The sequence below is a fragment of the Stigmatopora nigra genome, chromosome 19 (assembly GCF_051989575.1).
Source record: "Stigmatopora nigra isolate UIUO_SnigA chromosome 19, RoL_Snig_1.1, whole genome shotgun sequence".
Taxonomy (NCBI): Eukaryota; Metazoa; Chordata; class Actinopteri; order Syngnathiformes; family Syngnathidae; genus Stigmatopora; species Stigmatopora nigra.
This window is the reverse complement of record NC_135526.1, coordinates 9,858,065-9,885,848: the sequence shown is the minus strand read 5'-3', so window position 1 is coordinate 9,885,848 and position 27,784 is coordinate 9,858,065. Positions and strand designations below refer to the sequence as shown.

Here is a 27,784-nt window from a genome sequence, read left to right as displayed (position 1 = left end):
AGATGTAAGACCGTAGATGTAAGACTGTAGATGTAAGACTGTAGATGTAAGACTGTAGATGTAAGACTATAGAGGTAAGACTGTAGATGTAAGACTGCAGATGTAAGACTGTAGATGTAAGACTGTAGATGTAAGACTGTAGATGTCAGACTGTAGATGTAAGACTGTGTAAAGGTTTGACGCGTTTAACTGTTTAAATGGCCGCTCAGCATCGAGGTGCCATTCTTTTTGACCTTGGAGGAGAGCAATGTGGGACATTTTCTACATTTAGCGAAGCCAACGCAAGTTTCTCTAGCATATTTAACAATCAATTTGAAGTTTTTCCACAACTCACTCTTTCCGTCTTTTAGGCTCTTCTTTCTTTACTTTATCCTTAACTTCCTGCTTCTCCATATTGCGGAGAGGAAAATTATTAAGAGGGTGGCGGTCACGTGGTGTGTGCGGAGCATCCTCTGGCTCATTTTAATGTACATATTTATAAACATTTATTATTTTTTTTAAAAGTCACAGAGAGAGACCACACATCCTTTTAGTATACTTATTTTATTCAGTGAGACAGAGGCCCGACCCGAAATTCAGGTCGGGTTCGAGTTCTGGCAAAAGATCTCACCTCTAATTCTTCCCCTTTTACAGAGCACCTAAAGGCGGCGCTTGAGGAGTACATGAAACGTCTGCCCAAAGTACGTATCCTGAGGACTAAGAAGAGGGAAGGTCTGATCCGTACCCGGCTCCTGGGTGCCGCCGCTGCCCGGGCCCAAGTTATCACATTCCTGGATTCGCACTGTGAAGCCAACGTTAACTGGCTGCCTCCGCTACTCGGTAGGGAACATGATTAATTATCATTGCGAACCCCATCTCAGGTCTATTGCTCATCGAATTAGCAATATAAAGTGTGAATTTTCAGAATATGCTGTCATCACATAGAAAAAATAAAACAGTGAAATATAGTATAAACACCCAATTGGTCCATATCAAATATCAGTATCTTGATGATAACGTGGAATCTAAAACAGTAATAGGCTACGAAGCATTTATTTTTGATTTTATTGTCATTACAAACCCTAAATCGGGTGCACAGAGCCGCATCACACAGAAACAGGAAAGGGCAGCATTATGTGTTACATGGAAATGATTGATTTTTAACTATTGATAATTTATATTGATACAAAGCACAATATAGCTGCTTGTTTTTTTGTTTTATTTTAAATTTTTATACTATTATATTTAATTTTATTTTTGATTCTCACAAGATTTTATCAATATTTACATCAACTTCTACTTCTGCAATTCAACCAAAATGTTGGGTTTTACGAATCGTAAACCAATTGCAGGGAACCAGGCGAATCGAGAGTATGGGCTTGATTTTCTTTTATAAACAAAAACTTCACTAAATAACCAGGATACAAAACTCAAGAAAAAGTAACAAAGTAACTGACCTAAACTTATTAGGGGAAAACATGAGGGGCATGATGATGCTTGGACATGTCCATGGCAAACGCAGACGATACACCACGGGCGGGGAAACGGTGCTCGGACGTTTGGTCGCCGGTCTTTTGGTCGACGGTCTTTTGCTCGCTGCTTTTTTGGTCCTCGTTAGTCGCCGTTAGGGTTATGGTTGTCAAATGCACTTCGGTATTAAACCCTAACCCTAACGGCGGCCAAAAGACTGGCAACCAAAAGACCGGCGACCAAAAGACTGGCGACCAAAAGACCCACACCCAAAAGACCGACAACCAAAAGAGCGGCGACCAAAAGAGCGGCGACCAAAAGACCGGCGACCAAAAGACCGGCGACCAAAAGACCGGCGACCAAAAGACCGGCGACCAAAAGACCGGCGACCAAAAGATCGGCGACCAAAAAGGACCAAAAGACCGGCGACCAAAGGACCGGCGACCAAAAGACCAGCGACTAAACGTCCGGTCATGGGAAACAACAGGTGACCTCGGTGCTCGGACGTTTGGTCGCCGGTCTTTTGGTTGCCGGTCATATGGTGACAGAGTTTACTGTTGAACCCAGCTCTCAAAATTATATTCATGAAAGAGAGTTTAATATCTAAGATAGAGAGTTTAATATCTAAGATAGAGAGTTTAATATCTAAGATAGAGAGTATAATATCTAAGTACTGTTGAAGTAGATATTTAGATATTACTCTCATTTTCAGAGCTGGTTTCAACAGTTCTTTGATATTAAACAGTACTTCGATATTAAACAGTACTTAGATATTAAACAGTTCTTAGATATTAAACAGTACTTTGATATTAAACAGTACTTAGATATTAAACAGTACTTAGATATTAAACAGTACTTAGATATTAAAGAGTACTTAGATATTAAACAGTCCTTAGATATTAAACAGTACTTAGATATTAAATGGTACTTAGATATTACACAGTACTTAGATATTAAACTGCTGAGATATTAAACTCTTAGATATTAAACTCTCTTAGATATTAAACTCTCTTAGATATTAAACTCTCTTAGATATTAAACTCTCTTAGATATTAAACTCTCTTAGATATTGTTACGACTCCCCCTGGGGTATGATATACCAGAGAGTCGCAACTATCACAGCAGACAGGTTCGGTCAAAGATGAGTTCGGACACACACGGCAAGTAGCCTTCAGTTATTTTTATTTACAATAAAGTCAACAAAACAGACTACGGGATAACATAGGGGAAGCACGAGATATTAAAGTGGCACCCTCAAATAAACACGGTAAAACCCCCTCCCAGACAGGTGTCCAAATGAACACCCACAAAATACAGGAAATAAGACCGAAGGATGCCACTGTTAAACTGATGTAATATAATCTAGACAGGGGAATAACTGTGTCTAAATGCACAAACTATATGTATACCCATGGGTGTCTAAACTTATCTCAAGTCCCCCTATGCAACCCAAAATCATTAACAACACATACAAAATATAATGGAGTAACATACTCACAAGCCTGCAACTCAGCAAGGCAAGGGCCAGGGCAAGAAGCAAGGAGGCAAGGGCAAGAAGCAAGGGCTGAACTGACTACTGAAAAGGCTTTAAATAAGGGCAGGAGGGATGATTGGGGAATTAATTACAGCTGTGTTTGGCCTGGGCAGGGCTCGGTCACAGGGGTGGAGCCAGAGCTGGAGATAAAACACCTCCTACTGGTGTGTCCAGGCTGCCAGCCGTAACACCTCCCCCCTCAAGAGTCAACCTGTTGACGAAACCGAACCACCAACCTGCCCCAATCAATCAATACACTCCTGTTAAAACTCTCCTAAACTTGAGATAGGGCATTGTCCGGTGGGCGTCCGCGCCAGCCGATGACAAGGCGCGGCCGGTCCGGCGGGCGTCCGCGCCGGCCGGTGATGAGCCGTGGCCGATCTGGCGGGCGTCCACGCCAGCCGAGGACAAGGCGTGGCCGGTCTGGCGGGCGTCCGCGCCGGCCGGTTATGAGCTGTGACCGATCTGGCGGGCGTCCACGCCAGCCAGAAACGAGACGAGGAAGAGGTCGGTCCGGCGGGCGTCCGCGCCAGCCGATGACAATGCCTGGCCGGTCTGGCGGGCGTCCGTGCCGGCCGGTGATGAGCCGTGGCCGATCTGGCGGGCGTCCATGCCAGCCAGAAACGAGACGAGGAAGAGGTCGGTCTGGCGGGCGTCCGCGCCAGCCGATGACAATGCCTGGCCGGTCTGGCGGGCGTCCGTGCCGGCCGGTGATGAGCCGTGGCCGATCTGGCGGGCGTCCATGCCAGCCAGAAACGAGACGAGGAAGAGGTCGGTCCGGCGGGCGTCCGCGCCAGCCGATGACAATGCCTGGCCGGTCTGGCGGGCGTCCGTGCCAGTCCTTTAAGTCCTGGTTGCTTGGAGGGTCGCCAACTCCCTCGTCCAGGGGTGCCAGAGCTTTGCCGCTCTTGCAGTCGCCGGCACCATCATCCAGGGGCGCCGGAGCATTGCTACCACTTCTGGGCGGGCAGTCGCTGGCCAGAACGGTGCTGCGCAGAACAGTGCTAGAAAGAACTGTGCCTGGAAGGCCGGCCGGCACCGGAAGCCTGGTTAGTGGCTTCGGCACGGGTGCGACTGGCGGCTCCAGGGTCGACAGGAGTACTTTGCGTGGCCTCGGCACCGAAACTTGGGGTGCTTTCTGCAGGCTGATCTCCGCGGCGGACATTTTCTTCTTGCTTTGTTCTTTTTCAAGCCGCTCTTGCTCCAATTTTTTTCTTTCTAAATTTTCCTGCTCCAAAATATTTTCTCTTTCAATCAGTTCTTTTTCTTTTCGCTCTGCTTTCAAGGCCTTTTCTCTTTCTAGTCGATCTTGCTCTAAGGCCTTTTCTCTTTCTAGTCGATCTTGCTCTAAGGCCTTTTCTCTTTCTAGTCGATCTTGCTCCAAGGCTTTTTCTTTCTCTTGCCTCTTAAATTCCAAAACTCTTTCTTTCTCAAGCCGTTCTTGCTCAAGACGTGCTTTCTCTAAACGTGCAAACTCCAAAGCTTTTTCTCTCTCTTGCCTCTTAGATTCCAAAACTCTTTCTTTCTCAAGCCGTTCTTGCTCAAGACGTGCTTTCTCTAGACGTGCAAACTCCAAAGCTTTTTCTCTCGCAAGCCATTCTTGCTCCACACGTGCTTTCTCTACACGCTCTAACTCCAAAGCTTTTTCTTTTGCAAGCCATTCTTGAGCTACACGTGCTTTCTCTACACGCTCAAGCTCCAAAGCTTTTTCTTTCTCAAGTCGTTCTTGAGCTACACGTGCTTTCTCTACACGCTCAAGCTCCAAAGCTTTTTCTTTCTCATGGCCAAACTCAGCCACGGCCTGTCCAGGCTTTAATTTGTGATTTCTGAACCTTTGGCGGTACGTCTCAGGCACCAGTCCGTAAACGCGCAACACTGCTCTATTTACCTTATCATATACCAACCTGTCTTCTATCGACAGTGTACTCAAAGCTTCGAGGCCTTTCCCTGTCAGTTTCCTTTGTAAGACTAGAGCCCAGCCCTCTTCTGGCCATTTATTGGACAGTGCTATCCGTTCAAACACACCAAACCACGCCTCGACGTTCGTCTCACTGAAAGGCTGTACAAGCGGAAGGTTTTCACTAACTTTAAACCCCCTACTTTCTACCATATTAGTACTCTTTAAGAGTTCAATCTCCCGCCTTTTTAGTTCAATCTCAAACTCCATTTTCTTGAGGGCCAGCTGATGAGCATACTCCCTTTCCCTAGCCTCATATTGCATACGTAATATCTTTAGAGCAATGGGGGCATTTTCCCCAATAGATACAGCACCATATCCCTCTGGTTTTCCTTTTAAACGAGCCCTGGGGTTTATAACTAGAGCCTTTACATTCAAGGTGACACCATCCCTGCCTACCTCATCTTTCTCCATCCTGCCTGATTCCTCAGAATCGACCAGAGACTGAGAGGAAACACCCGCAGATGCTCCTCCTGTGGCTTCCAAGTACTGCGCTGCTATTAATATATGGATAACCTCCTGCTTCAATTCAGCTAGCCTGGTAGTCCTGGACAGAGTGAACCCTAGATGAGCGGCAAGACCTAACAGATCTCCCCTCTTACATTGGTCAACCTGATCTACAGTGCCAAGTTAAAAAAAGGAACTCTTCCGCATCAAAGTCCATCCTGCTAGTTACAGCACTACACTAGACTGAATGATAGCTATTAACTGTGCCTACCTCAACTCTGCTTGCCCAGCCTTCACCGGCCTACTGCACATGCAGTCCGTACCACCAATGACCAAACTGCTGCTGTGATAACAGATCTTAATGATATCCCGGACGAGCCCCCACTTGTTACGACTCCCCCTGGGGTATGATATACCAGAGAGTCGCAACTATCACAGCAGACAGGTTCGGTCAAAGATGAGTTCGGACACACACGGCAAGTAGCCTTCAGTTATTTTTATTTACAATAAAGTCAACAAAACAGACTACGGGATAACATAGGGGAAGCACGAGATATTAAAGTGGCACCCTCAAATAAACACGGTAAAACCCCCTCCCAGACAGGTGTCCAAATGAACACCCACAAAATACAGGAAATAAGACCGAAGGATGCCACTGTTAAACTGATGTAATATAATCTAGACAGGGGAATAACTGTGTCTAAATGCACAAACTATATGTATACCCATGGGTGTCTAAACTTATCTCAAGTCCCCCTATGCAACCCAAAATCATTAACAACACATACAAAATATAATGGAGTAACATACTCACAAGCCTGCAACTCAGCAAGGCAAGGGCCAGGGCAAGAAGCAAGGAGGCAAGGGCAAGAAGCAAGGGCTGAACTGACTACTGAAAAGGCTTTAAATAAGGGCAGGAGGGATGATTGGGGAATTAATTACAGCTGTGTTTGGCCTGGGCAGGGCTCGGTCACAGGGGTGGAGCCAGAGCTGGAGATAAAACACCTCCTACTGGTGTGTCCAGGCTGCCAGCCGTAACAGATATTAAACTCTCTTAGATATTAAACTCTCTTTGATATTAAACTCTTTCTCATGAATATAATTTTGAGAGTTGGTTTCAACAGTAAACTCTCTGTCACCATTTGACCAGCGACCAAAAGACCGGTGACCAAAAGACCGGCGACCAAACGTCCGGTCACGGTGACCTCAAGGGACGCTCACAGGGACAGGTCTCAGAGGGGAAAAAAACACAACAAAACCAATCCCTAACACAATTTAAGAGAAATATGACTATTTAAATGCCTTAAAATGTATATCTGCTATCTTTTTGCTAACATACACAGCAAGACACTAGATTTTAAATATTTTTATCATATAAAAGTAATAAAATACTGTAAAATTTAAAATTGAAGGGCAACAAAGCCAACACAAATTGAAAAAATCACTGTTTTCTCAGACCGAATCTCACAGAATTGGAAGACGGTGGTGTGCCCAATGATCGATGTGATCGACCACGACAACTTTGGCTACGACACGCAGGCAGGCGATGCCATGCGCGGGGCCTTTGATTGGGAAATGTACTACAAGCGCATCCCCATCCCAGCACAGCTGCTGAAGGACGACCCCACCGAACCCTTTGAGTGAGTGACATAAAGGGGTCTTCGTATAACGTTGAATCCCCAAACTCTGTCCACCATCACCTTTTGGGGCTTTACTTCTTTTTTAAATGATTATCTAGGACTGAGAAGCAGACAGTTTTGACAGCTTTGGTCTCGGAACAAAGGCTAGGCACCAGCTGACAATACGACAAGGTCACTCTGATAAGAACGCTTCTTTTTCTGTCGTGACACAAAGATGGAACCTCTGGGGGAAGGGTGGTGACGTACAGCGAAGGCACTGTTAGTACAGTGATCCCTCGATTATCGTGACTTCACTTATCGCAAATTCACTACTTTGCGATTTTTTTTCTTCTACTAATTTTTGTTTGTATTATTATTATTTTTTTAAGTTAAAAAATGGGAAAATCCAAGCCGAAACTCATGCAAAAGCCACTCTTGCTACTAGGACTCTGAGGTAAAATAAATAATAATAATTACCAAATTTTCTCGCATTTAGGCCACCCGGGCGCGTGTATAACCCACACCCTAAAATTTGCCATGACACTTTTGAATTTTTCAATTTCTTGCGTAGAAGCCGCCTCCCTGATTCCCAATTTTTTTATCTCATTTTCTGAACCGCTTTATTCTTATTAAGGTCATGGGGGTGCTGGAGCCAATCCCAGCTGTCTCCGGGCCAGAGGCGGGGAACACCCTGAATCGGTGGCCAGCCGATCATAGGCCATGCACACTCACACCCATACAAAGGGCAATTTTGAGTGTCCAATCAGCCTACCATGTTTTTGGAATGTGGGAGGAAACCCACGCAGAGGAGAACATGCAAACTCCACACAGATGGACCGACCTGGACTTGAACCCAGGACCCCAGAACTTTGAGGCCGATGCACTAACCACTCACCCCACAGGGGAATGATTTTCCTTTTTCACCTCCATATTCATGGTTTTAATAGGAGTACAAATTTTGAAAATCTTAAGAAAAATCATCGCGTGTTATTTCTGTATAATTCTGAGATACTGTATAAATCAAAAGCACATTTTAGGGTTAATATCATAAGGGAGTTAATAATCTTGTCTATGTAAATTGCAAAATATCAAATTTTTCAATTTGATAAAAAAGTTTCTCTTGATGAGAACCTGATGCTTTCTAATTACAGAAATGACAAATTTCTTAATAAGAAGTTTAAAATGTTGTAGCAGCCATATTGGTTCTCATGTCAAAATATCTCATTTTTTTGATGATTCATATTATTCCAATATTTGTTACTTTCAAACAACAAATACAATGGAAAAAAATAAGGTGGACTTTGGTTTGTTTTAAAAATCAAGGCTACTCGCGTCTAGCCAGTCGAAGCGTGTTTAACTAGGTTTAGATGGCAGCCTCCTACGTAAGATGGCTGCCCGCGACCTTGGTGAGATGGCTGTGACCCAAGCGAGCGGTGACGGGAACGCAAGTTTTTTTCACGTTTCATTCAATACATGTACATTTTTTTTCTTGAATTTCATTCAGACGTCATAATAAATGTTGTTTAGCATTTTATGTGTTCATTTTTTCCCTATTTTGAAATAAATGAAAGTATCGGCCGCATTCGCTTGCGTCATGACGTCATTTTGTCGTGATGTCACAGTTTTTGTGTCCTGCTGTGCCCTCAATTTAGTCATCTTTTTTTGTCCGACAAAAGCGGCTTATATGCAAGTAACTGCGGTATTTCTTTTAAAAGAAGTGACCTTACTTCGCAAATTTTCCATTATTAGCCTTAACCATGTCTGGTCTACATTCTACATTATATTCGCGGGAATACTATATTAAGATACAAATACAATCCAAAAAAGTTTTTCTCCATCATTTGAAACTCCAAAAGTAATATTATCCAACATTTTCTATTACCGCTGTTAGTAATTATGCAAGTGATAAATGTCAAGCTTGGATTCATATCCTAAGTCCTGATTGGCTATTCATGTTGACATTACCAAATGACTTTGAATGGTATTGAAGGGTTATCCTTGTACATTCCTAAAAGTAAATGCCTGAAAGTCCAAAAGACTAAAAATCAATCTGATTGTATTTTAACCAGAAAAATAGACAACATATAGATTTAATCCAATTAACTGTTGCTTAAAACTCAAATACAAGTTTGAAACCAAAATCCTGGGTTGGAACCAAAATTTGTTCTGTGCAGAAAAAGAATATTGTTCATGAGGTACAATATATCTACAAAGTGTAAATGGTAAGGCAACCGCTGCCTTCTGCAGGGTCTTAAGCAAGATGCCTGTGTAAATCAGGTTGCTCGAACGTTTGGTCGCTGGTCTTTAGGTCGCAGTTCTTTTGGTCGCCGCTATTTTGGTCTTTTGGTCACCAATAGGGTTAGGGTTGTCAAATGTACTTAGATATTTAACCCTAACTCTAAACTTAACTCTAACCCTAACCAGTCAGACATGCGACTGGAGTTTTCGTTACTGGTGAGAAGACATTGAAGGGAATTTGGGGGTGAAGCTGATTGACTGTTTTCTGTGTCTCAGGTTAAATATGGCACAGAAACAATAGTGTGAAAGCTCCAAATAAATAATGAGTGTTATGATCCACAAAAACTGGAGGGTTAATTGCCTACTTCTGTGTTTAAAGCCCCTTTATGTCTGCCTCATCCTCACACAAAAACAAACTCTTACCCTTAACCACCAATTTAAGATCTTGCGGCTTCTTTTGTATATGTTAAACACACTGAAGGGACATAAGTCCACACTGTGGTTGTGTGTGCATGTTTATTTGGATGCTTCCATGTGCATGTTGAGGTTTGTGAATGTAAATGTTTGTGTTGTACGTGTTTGTGTTTTAGATCTCCCGTGATGGCAGGTGGGCTGTTTGCCGTGAATAAGAAGTGGTTCTGGGAACTGGGAGGTTACGATCCAGGTTTGGAGATTTGGGGAGGAGAGCAGTACGAGATCTCCTTTAAGGTAAAAAACAACTCCACCAGAGCATTGCCTTGACTGCTCCAATTTGAGAGTTGTAAACAGAAACCGAAGCTTGGAATTTTAAACATAAAAACAGCTTGTGACTGTCGTCAAAGCCTGTGTTTTAGAAATGCAACTTTACTTGGTGAAATGATTTAATATTGTCATGGTCTATGCCTAAGTGCCTTTGGTATGGTTCCTTAATGTATCACATTTTTGTCTTTGGCAATGTTGTTTTTTGTCCCGGAGGTTTTGTTGCCTGCTCCTTATATGTTTGACCAATCAGCTGGCTCTCCCATCACGCACCTATGTATTTTCACGCATATAAGCCGTATTTGTCGTAAAAAAAAATATGACTGAATCCAGGGTACTGCTTATATGCGCATAAATTATACTTGACATGCACGAAACTGAAAAGAACAAAGACGAAATGCCATAACGCAAGACAATGCCGCTGATGCGGTCATTTAATTCAAAATAGAGAAAAGATAAACAGTTAAAACTCTAAACAAAATGTATTTTTACATATATGAATGAAATGTGTGAGAAAAATCAACCATATCTTGCATTAAAATACTCACTCACTTGTCCAAATCAAATCAAAAGCTTTTGTCATAATACAGCTGCATATAACAAAATTGTTGGTGCTACTCCACAAAGTGTGTATTCCCAGTACAAGAACATAAATATGTAATATAAAAACATAAACAGTCACATCCTGTTAAAGTAAAATCTAAAATATTGCACAGTCCAAGATATTGCACATTGTTATTGCACAACCCGAAGTTATTGCACAGAAGAGATTGTGTGTCGTGCTAATGCAAGTTCAGAGTCCCGATGGCTGTGGGGAAAAAAAACTGTCCTTAAGTCTATTTGTCCGTGCTTTGTGAGACCTGTAGCGTCTGCCAGAGGGGAGCAGCTGGAACAGGTTATGACCTGGGTGGCACTGGTCCCTGACTATGCTGAGGTAGTGAGGGCTGACAATGCCTTCCAGTGAGGGCAGAGAGCAGCCGATGAGCTTCTGGGCGGTGTTGTTCACTCTGCATGGCCTTTCTGTCTGCGGCCGTGCTTCCAGCGTACCACACTGTAATGCACTATGCCAGGATGCTCTCCACTGTGGCTCTATAGAAGGTTACCAGAAGCTTGGTGTCCAAGTTGTTCCCTCAGGAATTTTATGGACTGAACCCTGTCTACGCATACTCAATTTATGAGGAGTGGGGCCAGATCTGTGCTGCGTTTGGAAAAGTCCAGAATTATTTCTTTATTTTCGTGGTGTTCAGTGTGAGATTGTTCACCAAACACCTCAAAAACAGTTTGTTGACCTGATCTCTGTAGGCAGACTCATCCCCCCTGAGATGAGTCCAACCACCGTGGTGTCATCTGCAAATTTGATGATGGAGTTAGACTGGTGGGTCGATGTACAGTCGTATGTGTACAGGGAGTACAGAAGGGAGGATTCATTGCACACCCAGGAAGGGAACAAGTGTTCAGTGTAAGGGAGGAAGAGAGGTGGGGACCAAGTCTAACAGTTTGTGGGCGGTTGGTTAAGAAGTTCTTAATCCAGCAGCAGAAGGAAGAGGATAGTCCAAGGTGGGAGAGTTTGTCAGCCAGAATGTCTGGTATTATAGTGTTGAAAGCTAAGCTATAGTCAATGAAAAGCATCTTTGTGTAGTTCCCATGGTGCTCCAGGTGGCTCAGTGCTGCATGTGGAGCTTCGGCGATGGCGTCCTCTTTGGACATATTTTCTTATATAAGCAAACTGGTGAGGGTCAACTGAGGATGATGTGGCGGGCGACCAACTTTTCAAAGCACTTCATGATCACAGGGGTAAGTGCAACAGGCCTATAATCATTCAGGCTGTCAATGGTTGGCTTTTTAGGTACAAGGGTAATGGTGGCAGATTTCAGGTAGGATAGGATGATGGATTGTTGCAGGGAACAATTGAAAATCATTGTGAAAACACCAGTCTGCTGGTCAGCAGAGGCTTTGAGCACCTTCCCAGGTACTCCGTCAGGCCCAGCAGCCTTCTTCGTGTTCACCGTCCGCAGTACCTGTCTCACTTCATGTCTCTGAAGCTTCAGTGTACTGCTGCAGGGTGGTGGTGGATGTGTTGAGACTTGTTCTGATTTATCAGTCTCAAAGCGGGCAATGAAACATGTGAAATATGGAATGCTTTTCTCTTGTATTCTTTAATCCTTTTGGCAACTATAATAGAATTTTACACTGACGCTGCCTTGCTGAATTTTACAGCAATAACACCGAAGAGTTAAAAGATGCGTCATCTACTATATCACCGCCCATTTCTTTGTTCATGTATTCCCGCCTAAAGTTTTTCTCCGCCTACCTTCAATAAAATCCTTCTCAGCCCTCAAGAGTATTGAATTTGGCATGGGCAGAGCTACCAGATGGAGGTGTGCTCTGGGCAGAGCTACCAGATGGAGGTGTGCTCTGTCCGTCTACTCCCTCCCTTCTTCGGAAGGGTGGGGGCGAGACAAGAGGACAAAGAAGCAAGCGAGCAGCGGCCATTTTGGGAAGCGGCCTGCCATCTTCCACTCTTGATCGGCCGATGGAGTTTAAAACTATTTTTAGTGCTTCATGCCTTCTCTGTTTAAAGATTATTTTGATGTTGGGAATAGCCCTAACAAAATGGTTCCGTTCCTCTGCTAGTGAGGCATATGCGTTAACAGACACATTATATGTTGTAATTGGTAATGTGCCATATTCCCTGCCACATTTTCTTTGGTTCATATTCTGTGAAGTACTCCTCAATTTTCCTTGTATATGCTGCCATGGCCTTTTTAATGCCTCTCCTCAGGTCTGCTCTGACAGCGCTGTATTGTACCTTGTCCCCTGAACTGAAGGCGGTGGTACGGCATTTGATGAGTGCCTGTGTCTCACTGGTCATCCAGGGTTTTTGGTTAGGAAAAAAACATACGTTTATTAACAGTGACAGTGTCCGTGAGGTTTCTGATTGGATTGGATTGGATGAATGTATTCATCCCGCATAAATTTCATTGTGACAATAGCAAGAGGTTGAGAATGCAGATACAGGAAAAGGAATACATATAAGTTAGACAGTACAGTCGCAAAGGCCGCAGAATAACAAAGCAAAAGCACAAAGTGCAAAGATTTTTGATTTTAAGGCCAATCAAAGGGTATGGCTTATACGTAGAGGGTATATGTGAGAAAATATGGTATTTTCCATTGTCTCTGTGAATGCTGTCTGTCTGGAAACATGTACACACCTAGTCTTTTTCCTGTTTTCCCAACACGTTTCATTTGCTCAATTGTAATTTGCTTTACTTTTTTATTCATATGTAAAATGTTTGTTTGTAGATTGACATTTTTTAAAAGCTTCTGGTTGTCCCCTTAGTTATTATACAACCCTAAGTTTTCGCAACAGTTATTGTTTGGTTTTTTTTTGTTCTCCTGCTATTGGCCCCCCGGCTCTCCGCCTGAACCTCGGCAATTATCATGCTCTAGTGGGACAAAATAACGACAATTTTGCTTAAAGCTCTTTTGAGTTCTTCCATATGCCTGCCGATGCCAATTTGATCAAGCGCTAACACTTCGCTAGTGCCTGCTATTTAGCACTTTTGTCTACTTAGCGCCACGATATTCAATTTGGTTTGCAATTTTTAGGGAGATCCCTATTAGCTGATAGGCTTCTCGGTAGTGTTCTCCTGAGGTGAGGAGATTAGGGGGCTCTGGCGCTAATCCCCACAAACCCTGAGACACACTCGCCGGCTTTAAAAACATTGGGAACGGCAAGCCCTACACGCTCACACCACCAGATAATGGCGGCACTCAAAACCTGTCTGATAGTCTTCCAGTAAGCCACTAATAATAGTGTCTATCCGCTAATGTCAGTGGGTAAATTGACCCCTCCTTTAAGTGCACTGACCATTTTTTAGTAATTATTTAGCTTTGAGACTAATTTTTCAAACTGAAACTCAAATCCCAAACCTCATTTAAATTATCCTCAAATCTATCAAATGAAATGAAAACACTCCTGAGACCTATTTTAAAACCATAATTCTGCTTCACAGCCTGAAAAGGGGTAGAAACTCTGAATTTAAAACAACCTAACTTTTTGTTCGCGACACTAGACTCTCTACAGTGTTCCCCCGCTACTTCGCGGTTCAGCTATCGCGGACTCAGAGCTTCGCGGATTTTTTGGGGAAAAAAAAATACAAATATTACATTGAAACAACATATTTTACATTTTTTTTGTTATAACATGAATTTCACTCTCTACCCGTATTCTATATGGTGTACTGTATACTGGGGGGTAAAAGAAATAATAAAAAAAAAATTGGAATTAAATTCAAATTAAGCATTTTGGAAGGGGAATCCCTACTTCGCGGAAATGCACTTATCGCAGGTGGTCCCGGTCCCCATTAACCGCGATTAGCGAGGGAACACTGTATATATTTCAAAAAACTTACAAGATGAGTCATTCATAAGTTGAGGTGAAACTTCCCATGAGGCTTTCTTTTGTTAGTTTTGTCTTGGGGACAACCTAAAGAAACTCCCGCTTTCACTGCGGAGAAACGTTGCACAGCATTGTAGACTGGGTTTTCATCTTCTTTGTTTGTCACCAAGTAAAAGTCAGCATTTTTAGCTGCCAGGAGTACATTCTGCTTTGTACTCTGACTAGTTGCTGTGCTATTAATGTTGTTATAATTGTTCTCATGATTGTAATTCACAATACGTGATTGGACTTCTCAGATTGCTCTTTGTTTTTTATTTATTCACGCTCGCAACCAGAGATATGGAACGTAGTCTGGTTTCTGAGCCCGGAGTTTATCTTGAAGCCACATCATTTATTCATGGTTATATGCAAGTGGGTGTGTGCTTGCACGTGTCTGTGTATTACAGTGCATCGCTAATTCTAACACAACCGTGCCTCTGCTGCTCATGTTGAAATGCATTTACATTCTGGCCTGAAACTGTGATACGAAACCCAAACTCAGAAACCTGTTTCTTTGAAATCAAACATTTTTTTTTTGAAATTCAACTTCTTTAAACACAAATCTTGATTAGGTAAACCCAGACTGAGCCCTTTCCTGCAGAATTTGTGACTTCTTTTTTTTCATTTATATTGTCAATTTCCCTCTTTGACTCACTACCACAACAGATACTCTGGTGCCTGGGCTGGGACTGAATGAGCTAAACTAATGACAGCTTCTTAATGTCCACTATAGTGACCCTTGTCCCCGAAAGGGTTAAATCCTAACTTGAAATTTTATACCAGACTTCATATCAAAATTACAAACATCTTATTTTGAAACTAAAAACCTAAAACTCTCCTTTCTAACCTTAATCCCTTTAATATTTCCTTAACCAAACATTGTTATTATTTTTTTAACTGAACGTTGAAATCAGCGCGCCCGTGGCCAAGTGGTTAGCCTGTCGGTCCTCACTATGTGGAGTTTGCATGTTCTTCCCAGACTTGCGTGGGTTTTCTCCAGGTACTCCCGTTTCCTCCCATTTATTCATTCATTTCTGAACCGCGTCATCCTCATTAAGGTCGTGGGGGTGTGCTGTAGACTTTCCCAGCTGACTGGCGGAGGCGGGGTACACCTTGAACCGGTGGCCAGCCGATCGCATGTTACAAGGAGGCGGACAATCATGCACACTTACACCCATACCTAGGGGCAATTTAGAGTATCCAATCAGCCTACCATGCATGTTTTTGGAATGTGGAAGGAAACCAGAGTAACCAGAGGAAACCCACGCAGGCCCAAGGAGAGCACGCAAGCTCCACACAGGTGGACCGACCTGGATTTGCACCCAGGAGCCCAGAGCTTTGAGCCCAACATGCTAACAACTCAAGCCCCCAAAAAAGCATCCCAAAAAATATGCCTGTCGGCTGGTTGAACACTCTTAATTGCCTCTAGGTTTGTGTGCGAGTGTGAATAGTTGTCCATCTTCTTATGCCCTGCGATTGGCAGGGCACCATTTTAGGGTCTCCCCGCCTGGTGCTGGTGATGTCAGCTGGGATAGGCTCCAGCACCCCCTGCAGCCCTTGTGAGGTTAAGCAGTACAGAAGATGAATGAATGCATTTAAATTGAAATCTTAACACAGGCTGAACATTTTTAATTTTAAATATTCCTAATAAAAACTAAAAACAACACAATTTCTAACTTTGGCTTGGAACCAACTCTTGAAACCCAAATTTAACACCGGGCTTTAAATGATCACTTGCCTCCCCATTCTCTTATCAAAACTATAACCTTTGCCTCTGTTTGGAAAATCTCATTTACATTTCTCCAATTGGCTTGAAGTTCTCATTTATAAGCATAACCTTTCCTAAATCCTAAGGTTCGAAATAACCAAATCTTCTCTAAGCAATCTTGCATTCGTCTCTCTCATTAGTTATGGATGTGTGGCGGTCGCATGGAGGACATCCCATGCTCCCGGGTGGGACACATTTACCGGAAATATGTCCCTTACAAGGTCCCCGGTGGACTCAGCTTAGCCAAGGTAATGCATCTCACCACTTACACATTTCAATGTACTACTACCAGTTAACCGTCCCCATCACGCGCTCCCAGAACCTGAAGCGCGTGGCCGAGGTGTGGATGGACGAGTATGCCGAGTATGTTTTCCGACGAAGGCCTGAATACCGTCACCTGTCGGCAGGCGACATGACAGCGCAAAAGGAGCTAAGAACCCGCCTCGCATGCAAAAACTTCAAGTGGTTCATGAACGAGGTGGCCTGGGATCTACCTCAGCATTATCCACCCGTGGAGCCCCCTGCCGCCGCCTGGGGCAAGGTATTAATCTAAAATTGTCTTTAGAGCAAGCATGAGCATCTTCATTGGCCCAATTTTGTTGAGAGTGGGGTTTGGGGGGTCTAGCCACAGTGGTCAATTGGAAAAAAAACACCAAATCAAATGAGCAATGGAATAAAACATGACAACAAAATTGAAGGATGTGGTTAGGGATGTAGGGTCAGGAACTCTATTGCAGCGCTGGCAGTCAAACTAGCTCTCTGTGCCTGTGCTGTGACGAAGGGAGGAGGTGGAAATAAGTCTAAAAGGTGTTGATTCGGCCATTTCTGCAGAATCTAGCTAACAACTACGTACTTTAAGTTGGTAGGATTTCTGATATATTCGACTGAACCCTCATATATGCTGAGCCTGAATAATGACAGTTCTGTGGTTCCATCAGTCATGACGCGTAGCTTCTTGATTGTTAAAACTGCCACGAGTGGGTTTCAAGCTTTGCGACAAATCAGGAAATTGCAATCAGTAGAATACATGTTACTATTGGTTTAGTGATGTCCTGTGCCAAATCATGTGATTGAAAATCGGGCCTGATCACAACATCGCATAATTTCCAAAAGATCGGAATCGCCTAACAATGACCTGGTTTTAAAATTGTGGTTATTTTTCAGTATTAACTCAATGGCTGCCTTTGACGGCGCTAGACACCCAATGCAGTTTACCGTATTTTCACGACTATATGGCGCATCGCATTTAAAGGCACAGTGTCAGTAACGAATGCTATTTCTGTATTTGACACACACAGGATGCACCAACTTTAAAGAGAGAGCCAGGCACGGCAAAACAAACACCAGATTAAACATACACGCTACACCCACACGCCAAAAACACGTTTTAAAAATGCAACAGAAGCAAAACTGAGTCCGGTTGTACTTTATTTAGCCATTTTACAATGTATTCACGTGATCATCACCCACAAATCCATAAAATTCCTCATTTTCTGTGTCCGAATTGAACAATTGTTCAAATGTGTCATCGAAAACTCTGAGTTTTATACGTTCGTCCAGGCGGCCACAATCCATTCGCAAATAGTAGCTAGCGTAACTAGCCAAGCGCTGCCTGCCACCCTTCTTAAAGCTGTGTTGACGTCAATGTCCAGGCCCCAATGCATTCGCAAATAGTAGCTAGCTAGTAGCTAGCGTAACTAGCTTTGCACTGCCTGCCATCCTTCTTAAAGCTGTGTTGACGTCGATGTCCACGCCAACATCTAGCGCCAGTATCCAGCCGGAATGACGGCCAGCACCAAATTAGTGTGCTCGCCGTCATACTGGGTGTATTGACCAAAGAACTATAAATCCCAGCAGTCACTGCGCAGTACTTTTTCTACGGGGAAAATAGTGAAGTCGGGGTCTGCTTGTCGTAGTTGTGAGAGCTGTTGAGGATGGTGTACCCTATCGACTGATTTATTTTATTTTATCGTGATTGAAATTTAAGTATTGGTCCATATATAAAGCGCACTCAATTAAAGGGCGCCCTGTCTATTTTGGAGAAAATTTAAGACTTTTAAGTGCGCTTTATAGTCGTGAAAATGCGGTAACTAGACTGGTCAAAAAATACACTTACAGTGAATTTCATACAATTTTCATATGTAAAATAAATTTAGCAAAACAAAGAAAGCGTAAAATTCAAGACAATCACAATCAAGAGAGCTCAATTTATCACATTAGACTATTTTTAATATAGGTTTACTGTGATCCTTCACCACTTTGCAGCTTGAGTTTTTTTATCTTAAGTATGAAAAAAAAAGGTCATAAAATGTCTTTATAAAAATGTCCAAATCTGCACTGATACTCGAAGCGGAAAACAGGAGATGAAAAATGACGGTGAAAAATGGCGGAAGTCTTCAGCGCTGAAATCGGTGGCACTCAGCGCAGAAGATGTCATCGTGGAAGAAGAATGACGCACCAAATAATATAAACTGCCGAGAAGGAAATTGAGTGGCAAGGCATTTGACATCAGTGTGGTTGCAGCACTTTTAACCCTCAAAAACACTCAATATTTAAAGAAACAGCATATCAAAGATATACAGAGGAAATGCCTGGCGTGAATGACAACACAATGTGGGTGTGAACGCTTGGAAAATGGACTGAAGCCATAGATCAAACTAGACAACTTTGCTAATGGATACTAACGGATTTCTTTTCATTATCGCAGCCATATCCAGTCCACATTATCCTCAATATTTGAGAGATTACTGTTTTTGTAAAAAAACAAATATTTAAACGTCATTTGTTCACAATGTTATTTTAGGCTGCACAACTGATTTGCATACAATTTTGGGGGAGTGTGCTTTTCAGTAATAACCCCCTTTTGTGGCTATAATGTTGAATAGCTTTGTTCAAATTGGGAAAAAATCCACATTTGAACAAAATCGAGTGACTCGGACTCTACTCCCATGCAAATATATGCAATTGAGCCTCCCCTACATAAGTCGCATGGTCGACGGAAAAGCCATAACATGCACGTTCCATTATTCCCAAGAGAATTTTGAGAAGCCAACATTTAGCTTGCATTTGAAGTGCTTGTTGCCTTCCTGTTTTGCCCCATTCCCAACTGCCTCTCCAAATCCTCCACAGATCCGCAACGCAGGCAACGGCATGTGCATGGAGGTCAAACACTTTGTGTCGGGCAGCCTCGTCCGCCTCGAGAGTTGTGCTAAAAGTCGTGGCGAAGTGGCCTGGAGTCACGGCCAGGTGAGCCGCTCAAGCCAATCCAGGTTAACTAAAATCTTATGACGCTCACTCAACATTTGCCTTCCAGGTGTTGACGCTAGGTTGGCGAGAGGACATCCGTGTGGGCAACCCGGTCCACACCAGGAAAGTTTGCCTTGATGCCGTATCCCACAGTAGCCCTGTCACTTTGTACGACTGTCACGGCATGAAGGGTAACCAACTGTGGCGCTACCGTAAGGTACGCATACTATGAAATGCCTTGGAAGCATCCTTTTTTTCAGATCCGTGTAGGAGTAGACTTTCTCTCATCAATGCAATTTTCCACCTTAGTACTTCTATTAAAGCGCTTAATTGTCTCACTAAGGAGAACAAAGAGTAAAGGAGCACTATCACTTTTTTAAGGACAAGAGCCTGTACCACCCAGTGAGCAACAGCTGCATGGACAGCAGCAGCTCTGAGCGCCGTGTCTTCATGAACACTTGTGACGCAACATCGCTTAGTCAGCAGTGGATCTTTGAGAGGACCAACTCCACCGTGCTGGAGCATTTCAACCAGGGCACAGATTGACATCACCAGCGCACGGTGTGTTAAAATAACAGTGCATCTCCGTTCATAGGGGTGAGGAGGGAATACCGGACCTATCTAATACAAAATGGCATGCACACGCTTCAGGAAATTGTTAAGGCTACCCACTGATCCTGCCTCGATTTTGCACAGATGGTAAAAAAAGAGGCCTATTACGAGCTGCTTGACAAACATTCTGGGAAAAGGCATCTTGAGGGGGCTGATGGGTCCGACAGGCAATGACCATGTCCAGAATCCAATCACACCACAAGCACTTGAGACCAGAAAGAGGGTACGTATTTACTCTTGACACGTCCTTGTTCCCGTGAGTCATTTAAAAGATTTGTGAATTCAGCAGTTTTTATGCTTCAAGCCTATTAGAGAGTTTGGCACTTTCAAGTCTATAGCGCATTTCCTCAAATAACTGTTCTCTTGTCGCCTGGCTGCCTCACTTCCATTTGTCAGCGGGTGAGTCATCTAAAGACATCGAAAGTTATCTAAAGACAGTTTAACGCCAGTTTCAAATAAACACGTATCTCCATTGATGGATGACTCATCTGCTTGTTTTCAAATAATTGGCTCCATCTCAGATGAGTGATTTACAATTCACTACATTAATGAAACACCATCCCTAATCCCACCCTTTTCAAGAAAAAAAAATATTAGGTTGGTTCCAATACGGACATCATTGATTCGACTCTTGCTGAGTAAAACTACAACACTTGTTAAAATAGTGGTTGTGTCTCTCCTTTGGGGAATGGAAAATGCGAACAAAAAACATTTAAGATTAAACAAATAATATAAAATAAAACAATGGGAACCATTTTAAGGAAACCAGTCAAATGTAACATTAGCATAACATTTTTAAGAAGTGCATGCTGTTCATATTTCCCCACAAAATGACAGGAATGTATCCTTACAGGCGGGCCTGGAGGGGGACTCGCAGTCCCCGAAGACTGGCCAAAGACATTTGCTCTATTTAAAAGGATGCATACTGTGTCTCCTTGAGTTGCCAACTGGCACAGGCGGATGACTCTTTTCTTCAAAGATAACCTTGATAGGATTTTTTTTATTTTGTACCCAATAAAGATGTTGGTCCTAGTAAGCGCATTGTGTCAAACTTTCAAGACAGCAAAAGCTGATGGGTGTCCACGGAGACGACTATAAATAGGTGTCAATGGCTATGCTGTATGGATGTTGTGAGTGAGATGAGTGGAAAGTGAACCTATCTTACCAGCTCAGTCGAGAGAGAGCATTCAAGAGCAACACTTAAACGCTGCTATATTAAAGTCTGCACTTGTAATTTGCTTGATCTTTGGTACGTTGGACAGCTTTTTGCATCTTTGAACAGTAATTTGCTTCTTAAAGAGTTTTGTAACCCGAAAAATTTATATGGTAAAGCATTCGTAAAGAGACGTACCAGTTAATGTTTATATATTGGCAAATGCAACAAAGGTGTGCTTAAACGAAGAGAAGACTGACTGTAAAATTACGATTTGTAAAGATGTAATAACAGCTTTAAATGCCTTTTGAAATTCATCATCTTCGTTTGTGTCATCAGTGTGTACATGTGTAAACAGCAGTTTCAATGACATCTGCTTCTTTGCATCATGAATCATTACTGCTAACTATCTCGAGCGGGCAACAAACAGTTTGTGTGCACCCCACGCCACACAGATGGAACGACCAGATGCACATACTAAATCCAAGCAGTTGACTGACAGCTTGTGTGTATATGCATGTGGGTGAAGTTAAAATTACATCAGGCCGGAGGGAAGCTAACATATAGCCAACTTTCTGCCTCTAATCCACGCAAATTTTCCCTCGAGAAGAAATGTGCCGATGAATGTTGTGTACTTTAACAAGCAAGCAGCTTTTATGTTTTATCAGTGTGTCTTTCCATTGTACAAGCACTTTAAAAAACATGTATCATTTCACGAGAGTAATGTCTTAATGCAGGGCTGTCAAACTCATTTTTGTTGAGAACTACCTTGTAGTTGCAGTTTCCGCTACCTCTGCCAACTAAGCTGCCACTATTTATCAATTAATGAATTGACAGCTTCTCTGTTTGTATATAGATCACTTATCTATAATCCTTATAAAGCGTGATTCATGGATGTGTGAGTGTGTGCTTGTGTATGTATGTTAAGATTTTCTCACTACGTTTGTCCAAACCATGCAACGTAGAGACTAGAATTTTTTTATGGTGGCCAGAAATGGCTGTCAGATCCTAATAGACAAGATTGAATTTCTTCACCCTCTCTTAGTGTGTAAACTCAATCTTTTATTTGTTATATAACCATTTTTCAAGAGAGAATTTGTTTTAATAGCGTAACAATTGTCTTTTTGTTCTAAACGAGCAGAGCCAGGCCGGTCCCTCCTGCCTGTGTAGACACTAATTGACCAATTCACCTTTTCGAGCCTCTTACCACAAAATATTTTCTTGTATTTTGTATTTTTTTAAAATAATTTACATTTTTTAGATTAAAAAAGTGGGTGGGGTTTTTCACATTTTTAATCCACTTTTTGTTTAAATGAAACAAATCTTGTTATTTATCAATGTAAATGAAGAATTAAAAATAATTGTTACATTTTTTATTTTTAGTTAAAAATGAAAAGATAAAAGTTAATTAAATTCAATAAAGCATAAAATGTCTATATTTGGATAATATGCACTATTAACAATTTGTCTTTATCAAATTGAAATACCTGTAGTTTCTTTTTTTTAAGCATGAGACTGACAGTTTTCACCTCGACAAATCCAACATTAATATGGGGAAAAATATATTTGTCATGGTTCTAATTTTAGGGATTTTGTTCTTTTTGGAAATATAGACAGGAATAGAATAAGTTAGGAGCAGTCTCGAGGTGTAGAGGTTCATTCGTCTGACTTCGGTGTGAGCAGGCGTGGGCTCGATTCCTTCAGGTGGCAGTTTGATTGTGAGTGTGTATGGTCGTTTGTCCCTCTGTTTGCCCTACGGCTGACAGGCAACTAGGCTAGAGTCCAGTCTGCCTTTCGACTGAAGTCACCTGAGTTAGGCTCCAGTGCCCTGCAACACTTTCGAGGATCCGTGGTATGGAAGATGAATGAATAATTAGAATTAGTTGTTTTTAATGTAGCAAATAATGCATAGTTTGCGAAATTATTGTTTAGTCCCTTTGAGGAAAAGCAAAATAACGCCCACCATTAGTAGCTGTGTGTCAACTAGCAAGAAGTCCAAAAACGTATATTGTCCATACCATCCATGGTAGTTGTAATTTCAATTCTATGAAACCTTTTCCAACTCGCATTGCCATGTTCTTATTCAAATAAAACTCCAACAGGATCCTCGTCCCCTGGTTGAAGAGCATCTGTTCGAATGGATAAGATTGTCACGACCTTGCGAGAGTCTCGTCATCAAACTCATTAGAAAAGACGGCGGTGGCGGTGTGCTTCTTTGAGAAACCTGCAGTCGCAGAGATAGGAAGTGACAGCATCACAAAGGACTGGTGATGGATGTTTTGGGGGAGATGTTTGCATTTTTTTTTTTTTTTTTGAAACAGATAGGCTCCGGGAAGATGACACCTGACACGGATGGGAATATTGACCATAAGCTGTTGTCTCTAATCGTTGTTTTTTGGGGACTTATTTCTTTTATCTCCTGACTGAAATTGCAGAGGCATAGTTGTGCCAATTAGGAAATTTTGCTTCTTTGCTTTTCTTTAAATGTTCACTCACCAAGCCTGTTTATGTAATACTTACCGGTCTACTGACAATGAGCATATTGTTGACAAATGAACGATTGTAAAACAGTCAATCCCAAGAGAAATAGAATTCTTTTTTTTAAGGAATGGTGCTAGAATTTCATTCGAACCGAAATAGCACTTTTCTGCCAGCCTTTGCTGTCTTTCATCTGTGTTGATGTGAGTCAATTAACTTTTTGCCATTTTGGGGCACCTTGTTTTGTACTTTGCCTTGCTTCAATAAAGGTTGCTTAAGGGTGCAGTAATACACAGTCCAGAAACAAAGGGGTGTCTTTTTAGGGTCTATCTTGAAACCCTAATCCCCCTACAAAATGGAGAAATTACCTATTCAAATACACTACTGTTTCTTTCCGACTAACAAACTTCCCTCATTAAGTCAAGCTATCCATCAAAGTGGAAGCTTTAGAATGTTGAATAAAATCTTCTTTATCTCCTTAGCGGACCTGCAACACATGTTGTTTCTCTGTCTTAAATCGCTTTCATGCCCTACCTAGAAACTTCTCAAAGATTTGCCGCCTCCGCGGTGACAGAATAATCGATGAGCTGCAGAAAGTTGTAGAAAAACGATAACTAAAACCCCAAAACTTCTCTCTCTGTGCTCAGTCTGTTTGAGTGAGATTCTGTGATATCTATGTCTTTTTTCTCTGAGCTGCAATACCCGTTGAACCCACGCCTGCTGCTAAAAAAAAAAAAACACTGACAACCACAGCTAAAAAGCCTTCTGCACTTCCGCCCCTGTCGAGCCAACCCCCCAAAAAAGCATTCCTTTTTTATGTTTATTTTTATTTTGAGCTTTTGTTACCCTGCTGGGCAGTCTTGTATCGCACAAATGCACTAATGAGAGATTTTTGACTGGCTTGCGCCGAAATGCCTCGGTACATATTCAACACACTCTTTTTGTTTGTATGTGCTGACCTTGCTTTCACCCTCTGTTTGGCGGTTCTGCAGGAGACTGCAAAAAATAAATAAATAAAACAGAAACAACACTAACGTGTTTTCAGGAAAAGGTTAAAGCCGGCGTTTGTTTTCGTTTGGCCCGAAGGCTGCTGAGAGGGTGGGCGGTTCAGACAAAAGATTGCACGTGCAATTTATAGTTCAATTTGTAGCGGATTTTTTAGGTTTCTGCTAGAATTGGAAGCCACACTTGGCTCTGAATTATTGGCAAAGATACTGAACTAAATGGCAAGGTGAATAATGAACTGCATCTTTGTACACTTTAGAAGTTTTGCTTTTGATCACTTACCGTATTTACTTGCTTATAGGCCGCTTTTGTTTGACAAAAATGACAATCGAGGGAACGGCTTATATGTACATAAAAACATGACATGCGATAAACTGCAAGTTGACGATGCCATGACACGATGACGTCATGACGCAAGATAATGCGGCTGATACGGTCATTTATTTCAAAATAGAAAAAAGATAAACTGATAAAATGCTAAACAAAATTCATTTTGGATTTGATTGGATAACTTGATTCATCCCTTATTCGGAAAATTTCATTGGGACAGCGGATACAGAAAAAAAAACAACGTCACGATCATTAAGAATCACCAGATCAAATCATTAAGACAGAAAAGCAGCAAAAACACAAAACGAACAAGAGTGGACGGAGCTACCACCACCATCTTGGTTGCGGTAGCAAAATCAGATACAGACTCAAGAAAAAGACGTTGTAAAGTTGGATAAAACTGGAACCACACACAGGACGTCTTCCACAAGATGGGGAACTTCTGCACACTGGGACCGAGTAGAAAATATATGCAGAGTCACTCTTCCAAGCTTATCCGCACAGTTCTTCAGTAGTCTGGAGCTGAAGACAACAGTAGCAGAGTAGAAACTTTCCACGGCAACTCGTAACAGAACAAACAAATTAAAATTTCAAGGGTGTGGCTTATATACCCCCGGATGGGTTACAAGTGACTCAATACGGCAACTTGCTTTTGAACACAATTAATAACTTTACAAGTGATGACTAGGATTTTGGGACTTTTTGGTATCTTCATATCTATCCTTTAAGTGCTTTGAGGTGAATTGCTACTTTTTTAGTTTTTTTCAACAATGTACTGCACATGTTTGAATAAACGAGGACACTTGGACCAAAAAGGAATTTAAAACATTATTATACCTGATTATAATTGGTAAATGTCATTGCATTTTTTGTCTTTCAAATTTGAAAGGATTCAATAACCTAAAATGGAAAGAAGAGACTTTCTTAAAAGATAAGTAACCATGTTTTATGCTTTTTAAGTGTTCATCAATGCCTACAGTGGGCCCGATGTTTCTCAGTTATTTTGAAAATGTGGTAAAAAAAAAAAACCCTTACGATTGATTTGGGGATGCTAGATTCTGCCTTTACACCTTTTACACTTGACTAGAAAATCTTCGAAACATTTTCTGTTATGAATGCCTCAGCTGCGGAGCGGAGTGGAACCCAAGGACCAGTAAGCAGGCAACAAATAGGGGAGTGCTCGTGTACAAACTGAAGGTTAAATGAAAAGTGTTAACATGAAACACCCTACAAACTAAGACACGGAAAAACAAAAAAAGAAAAAAAACTTAAAGGGGAAGGACGAAGACAAGGGAAACACACACCGGCCGAAGGAAACATAAATAGACAAAGGAAATACTTGTACACTGATGCACAAAAACACAGGATTTAAATACACCGACGGGTTAGTGACAATAACGAACACCTGAGTCACACAAGGGAGGGAGAGCCAGAAAAGGCACAACAGGTTAAACTCATGTACAATCACCACCAAATCCTCAACAAAACATGACATTCAGGTTCAGGATTTTTTCCCATTATGATTTGGAAAAGAGACCAAGTAGATTTCAGAAAAAGTCCTGTCATTTAGTCATATGAAGTCAGAGATTGTATTTTTATACCCTTGACCTCTTCATTTTAGGACTGTCGTTGGTTATTTTCTGGCTATGGAAAATGCTTCCTTTTGCATTGGTTAAACAGGATTTTACCTTTTTGGGAAATAAATACAGTTGAATCTGGAGTGGTACTGCTTGCATAAAAAAACATCCTAGAAGAGATCCATACAGTTGGCTTCAATACAATATAATTAAATCTGTTACTTCAAGCTCTGGGTTCCTTTGAGTTAGAATGATCTCACTGGGTCTACTTGGCTTTTCTCCGGGTACTCCAGGATCCTACCACTGTTGCATTAAGTACACCATGGCCACGGTCACAGTGGAGGAGACTACCAAGATGTACCCAAACCGCAAACCGTGGATGACCAGCCAGGCCCCATCACTCCTCCGGCCCCAAGATGTAGCCTTCAGGGCACTCTAGAGCGCAGCTCGCGCCAACCAGAAGACATTAAGGCTGCCAAAGCAGACTGCAAGGAGAACATAGAAGGGCAAGTTGACGACTCCCAATTGTTGTGGCAGAGCATACGGACCCTCATCAACTACAAAGGCCGAGCTCCGACCCCTGCAGAATCAACACATTTGTTGCCCGCTCTGAGTCCCAAGCCCACTACCCTGTCCCATCACCTTAACCTTCAATACATCCCCACACCAAGCTCAGAAGAAGCTTCACCCCACTCACTGTGCAGGTATTGGATGTGAGACGTGTGCTCCGTGCAGTCAACCTCAGAAAGGACACCGGACTGAATGAAATACCAGACAAAGTACTTAAGGCCTGTGCTGATCAACTAGCACCAGTCTTCGCAGACATTTTCAATCTTTCCTTAGAACAAGCGTCCGCCGCAGCTTATCTAAAATTGGCCACCATCATCCTAGTACCCCAGAAGCCACCTGCTACCTATCTGGGCGACTACCGCCCAGTAGCTCTCGCACCCATCATCACTGAGCGCATTGAAAAATTGGTACTGAAACAGATCAAAGCCTGTCTTTCCCTCACCCAAAACCTGCATCAGTTTGCATATCGGCCAAGTAGATCCACCGAAGATAAAATGAGCACTGCCCTCTACGCTGCACTGAGCCACCTTGAGAAAAGAGGCAGCTAAGTCAGAAGGCTTTTCATTGACTACAGCTCAGCCTGAAACACACAAAAAAACATTTTGTTGCCAAGATCATAAAT

General features: G+C 42.3%; 1 protein-coding gene across 2 annotated transcripts in view; it reads left to right on the top strand.

Annotated features, from left to right (window-relative positions):
- The window catches only part of LOC144212740 (polypeptide N-acetylgalactosaminyltransferase 10-like), a 49,698-nt gene extending 28,179 nt beyond the window's left edge, over positions 1 to 21,519 (top strand). The window contains exons 5-14 of one of the 2 annotated variants that reach the window (XM_077740847.1): positions 634 to 819; positions 6,844 to 7,027; positions 9,835 to 9,952; positions 16,332 to 16,439; positions 16,511 to 16,732; positions 19,321 to 19,437; positions 19,505 to 19,654; positions 19,819 to 19,998; positions 20,134 to 20,272; positions 20,903 to 21,519. In XM_077740847.1, the coding sequence (XP_077596973.1) occupies positions 634 to 819; positions 6,844 to 7,027; positions 9,835 to 9,952; positions 16,332 to 16,439; positions 16,511 to 16,732; positions 19,321 to 19,437; positions 19,505 to 19,654; positions 19,819 to 19,983 (1,250 nt within the window). In that variant the 3' untranslated portion in view covers positions 19,984 to 19,998; positions 20,134 to 20,272; positions 20,903 to 21,519. Of the gene's footprint in view, positions 1 to 633; positions 820 to 6,843; positions 7,028 to 9,834; positions 9,953 to 16,331; positions 16,440 to 16,510; positions 16,733 to 19,320; positions 19,438 to 19,504; positions 19,655 to 19,818; positions 20,035 to 20,133; positions 20,273 to 20,902 lie in introns of both variants that reach the window. The other variant, XM_077740848.1, reaches the window with a different exon arrangement.
- The last annotated feature ends 6,265 nt before the right edge of the window (positions 21,520 to 27,784 follow it).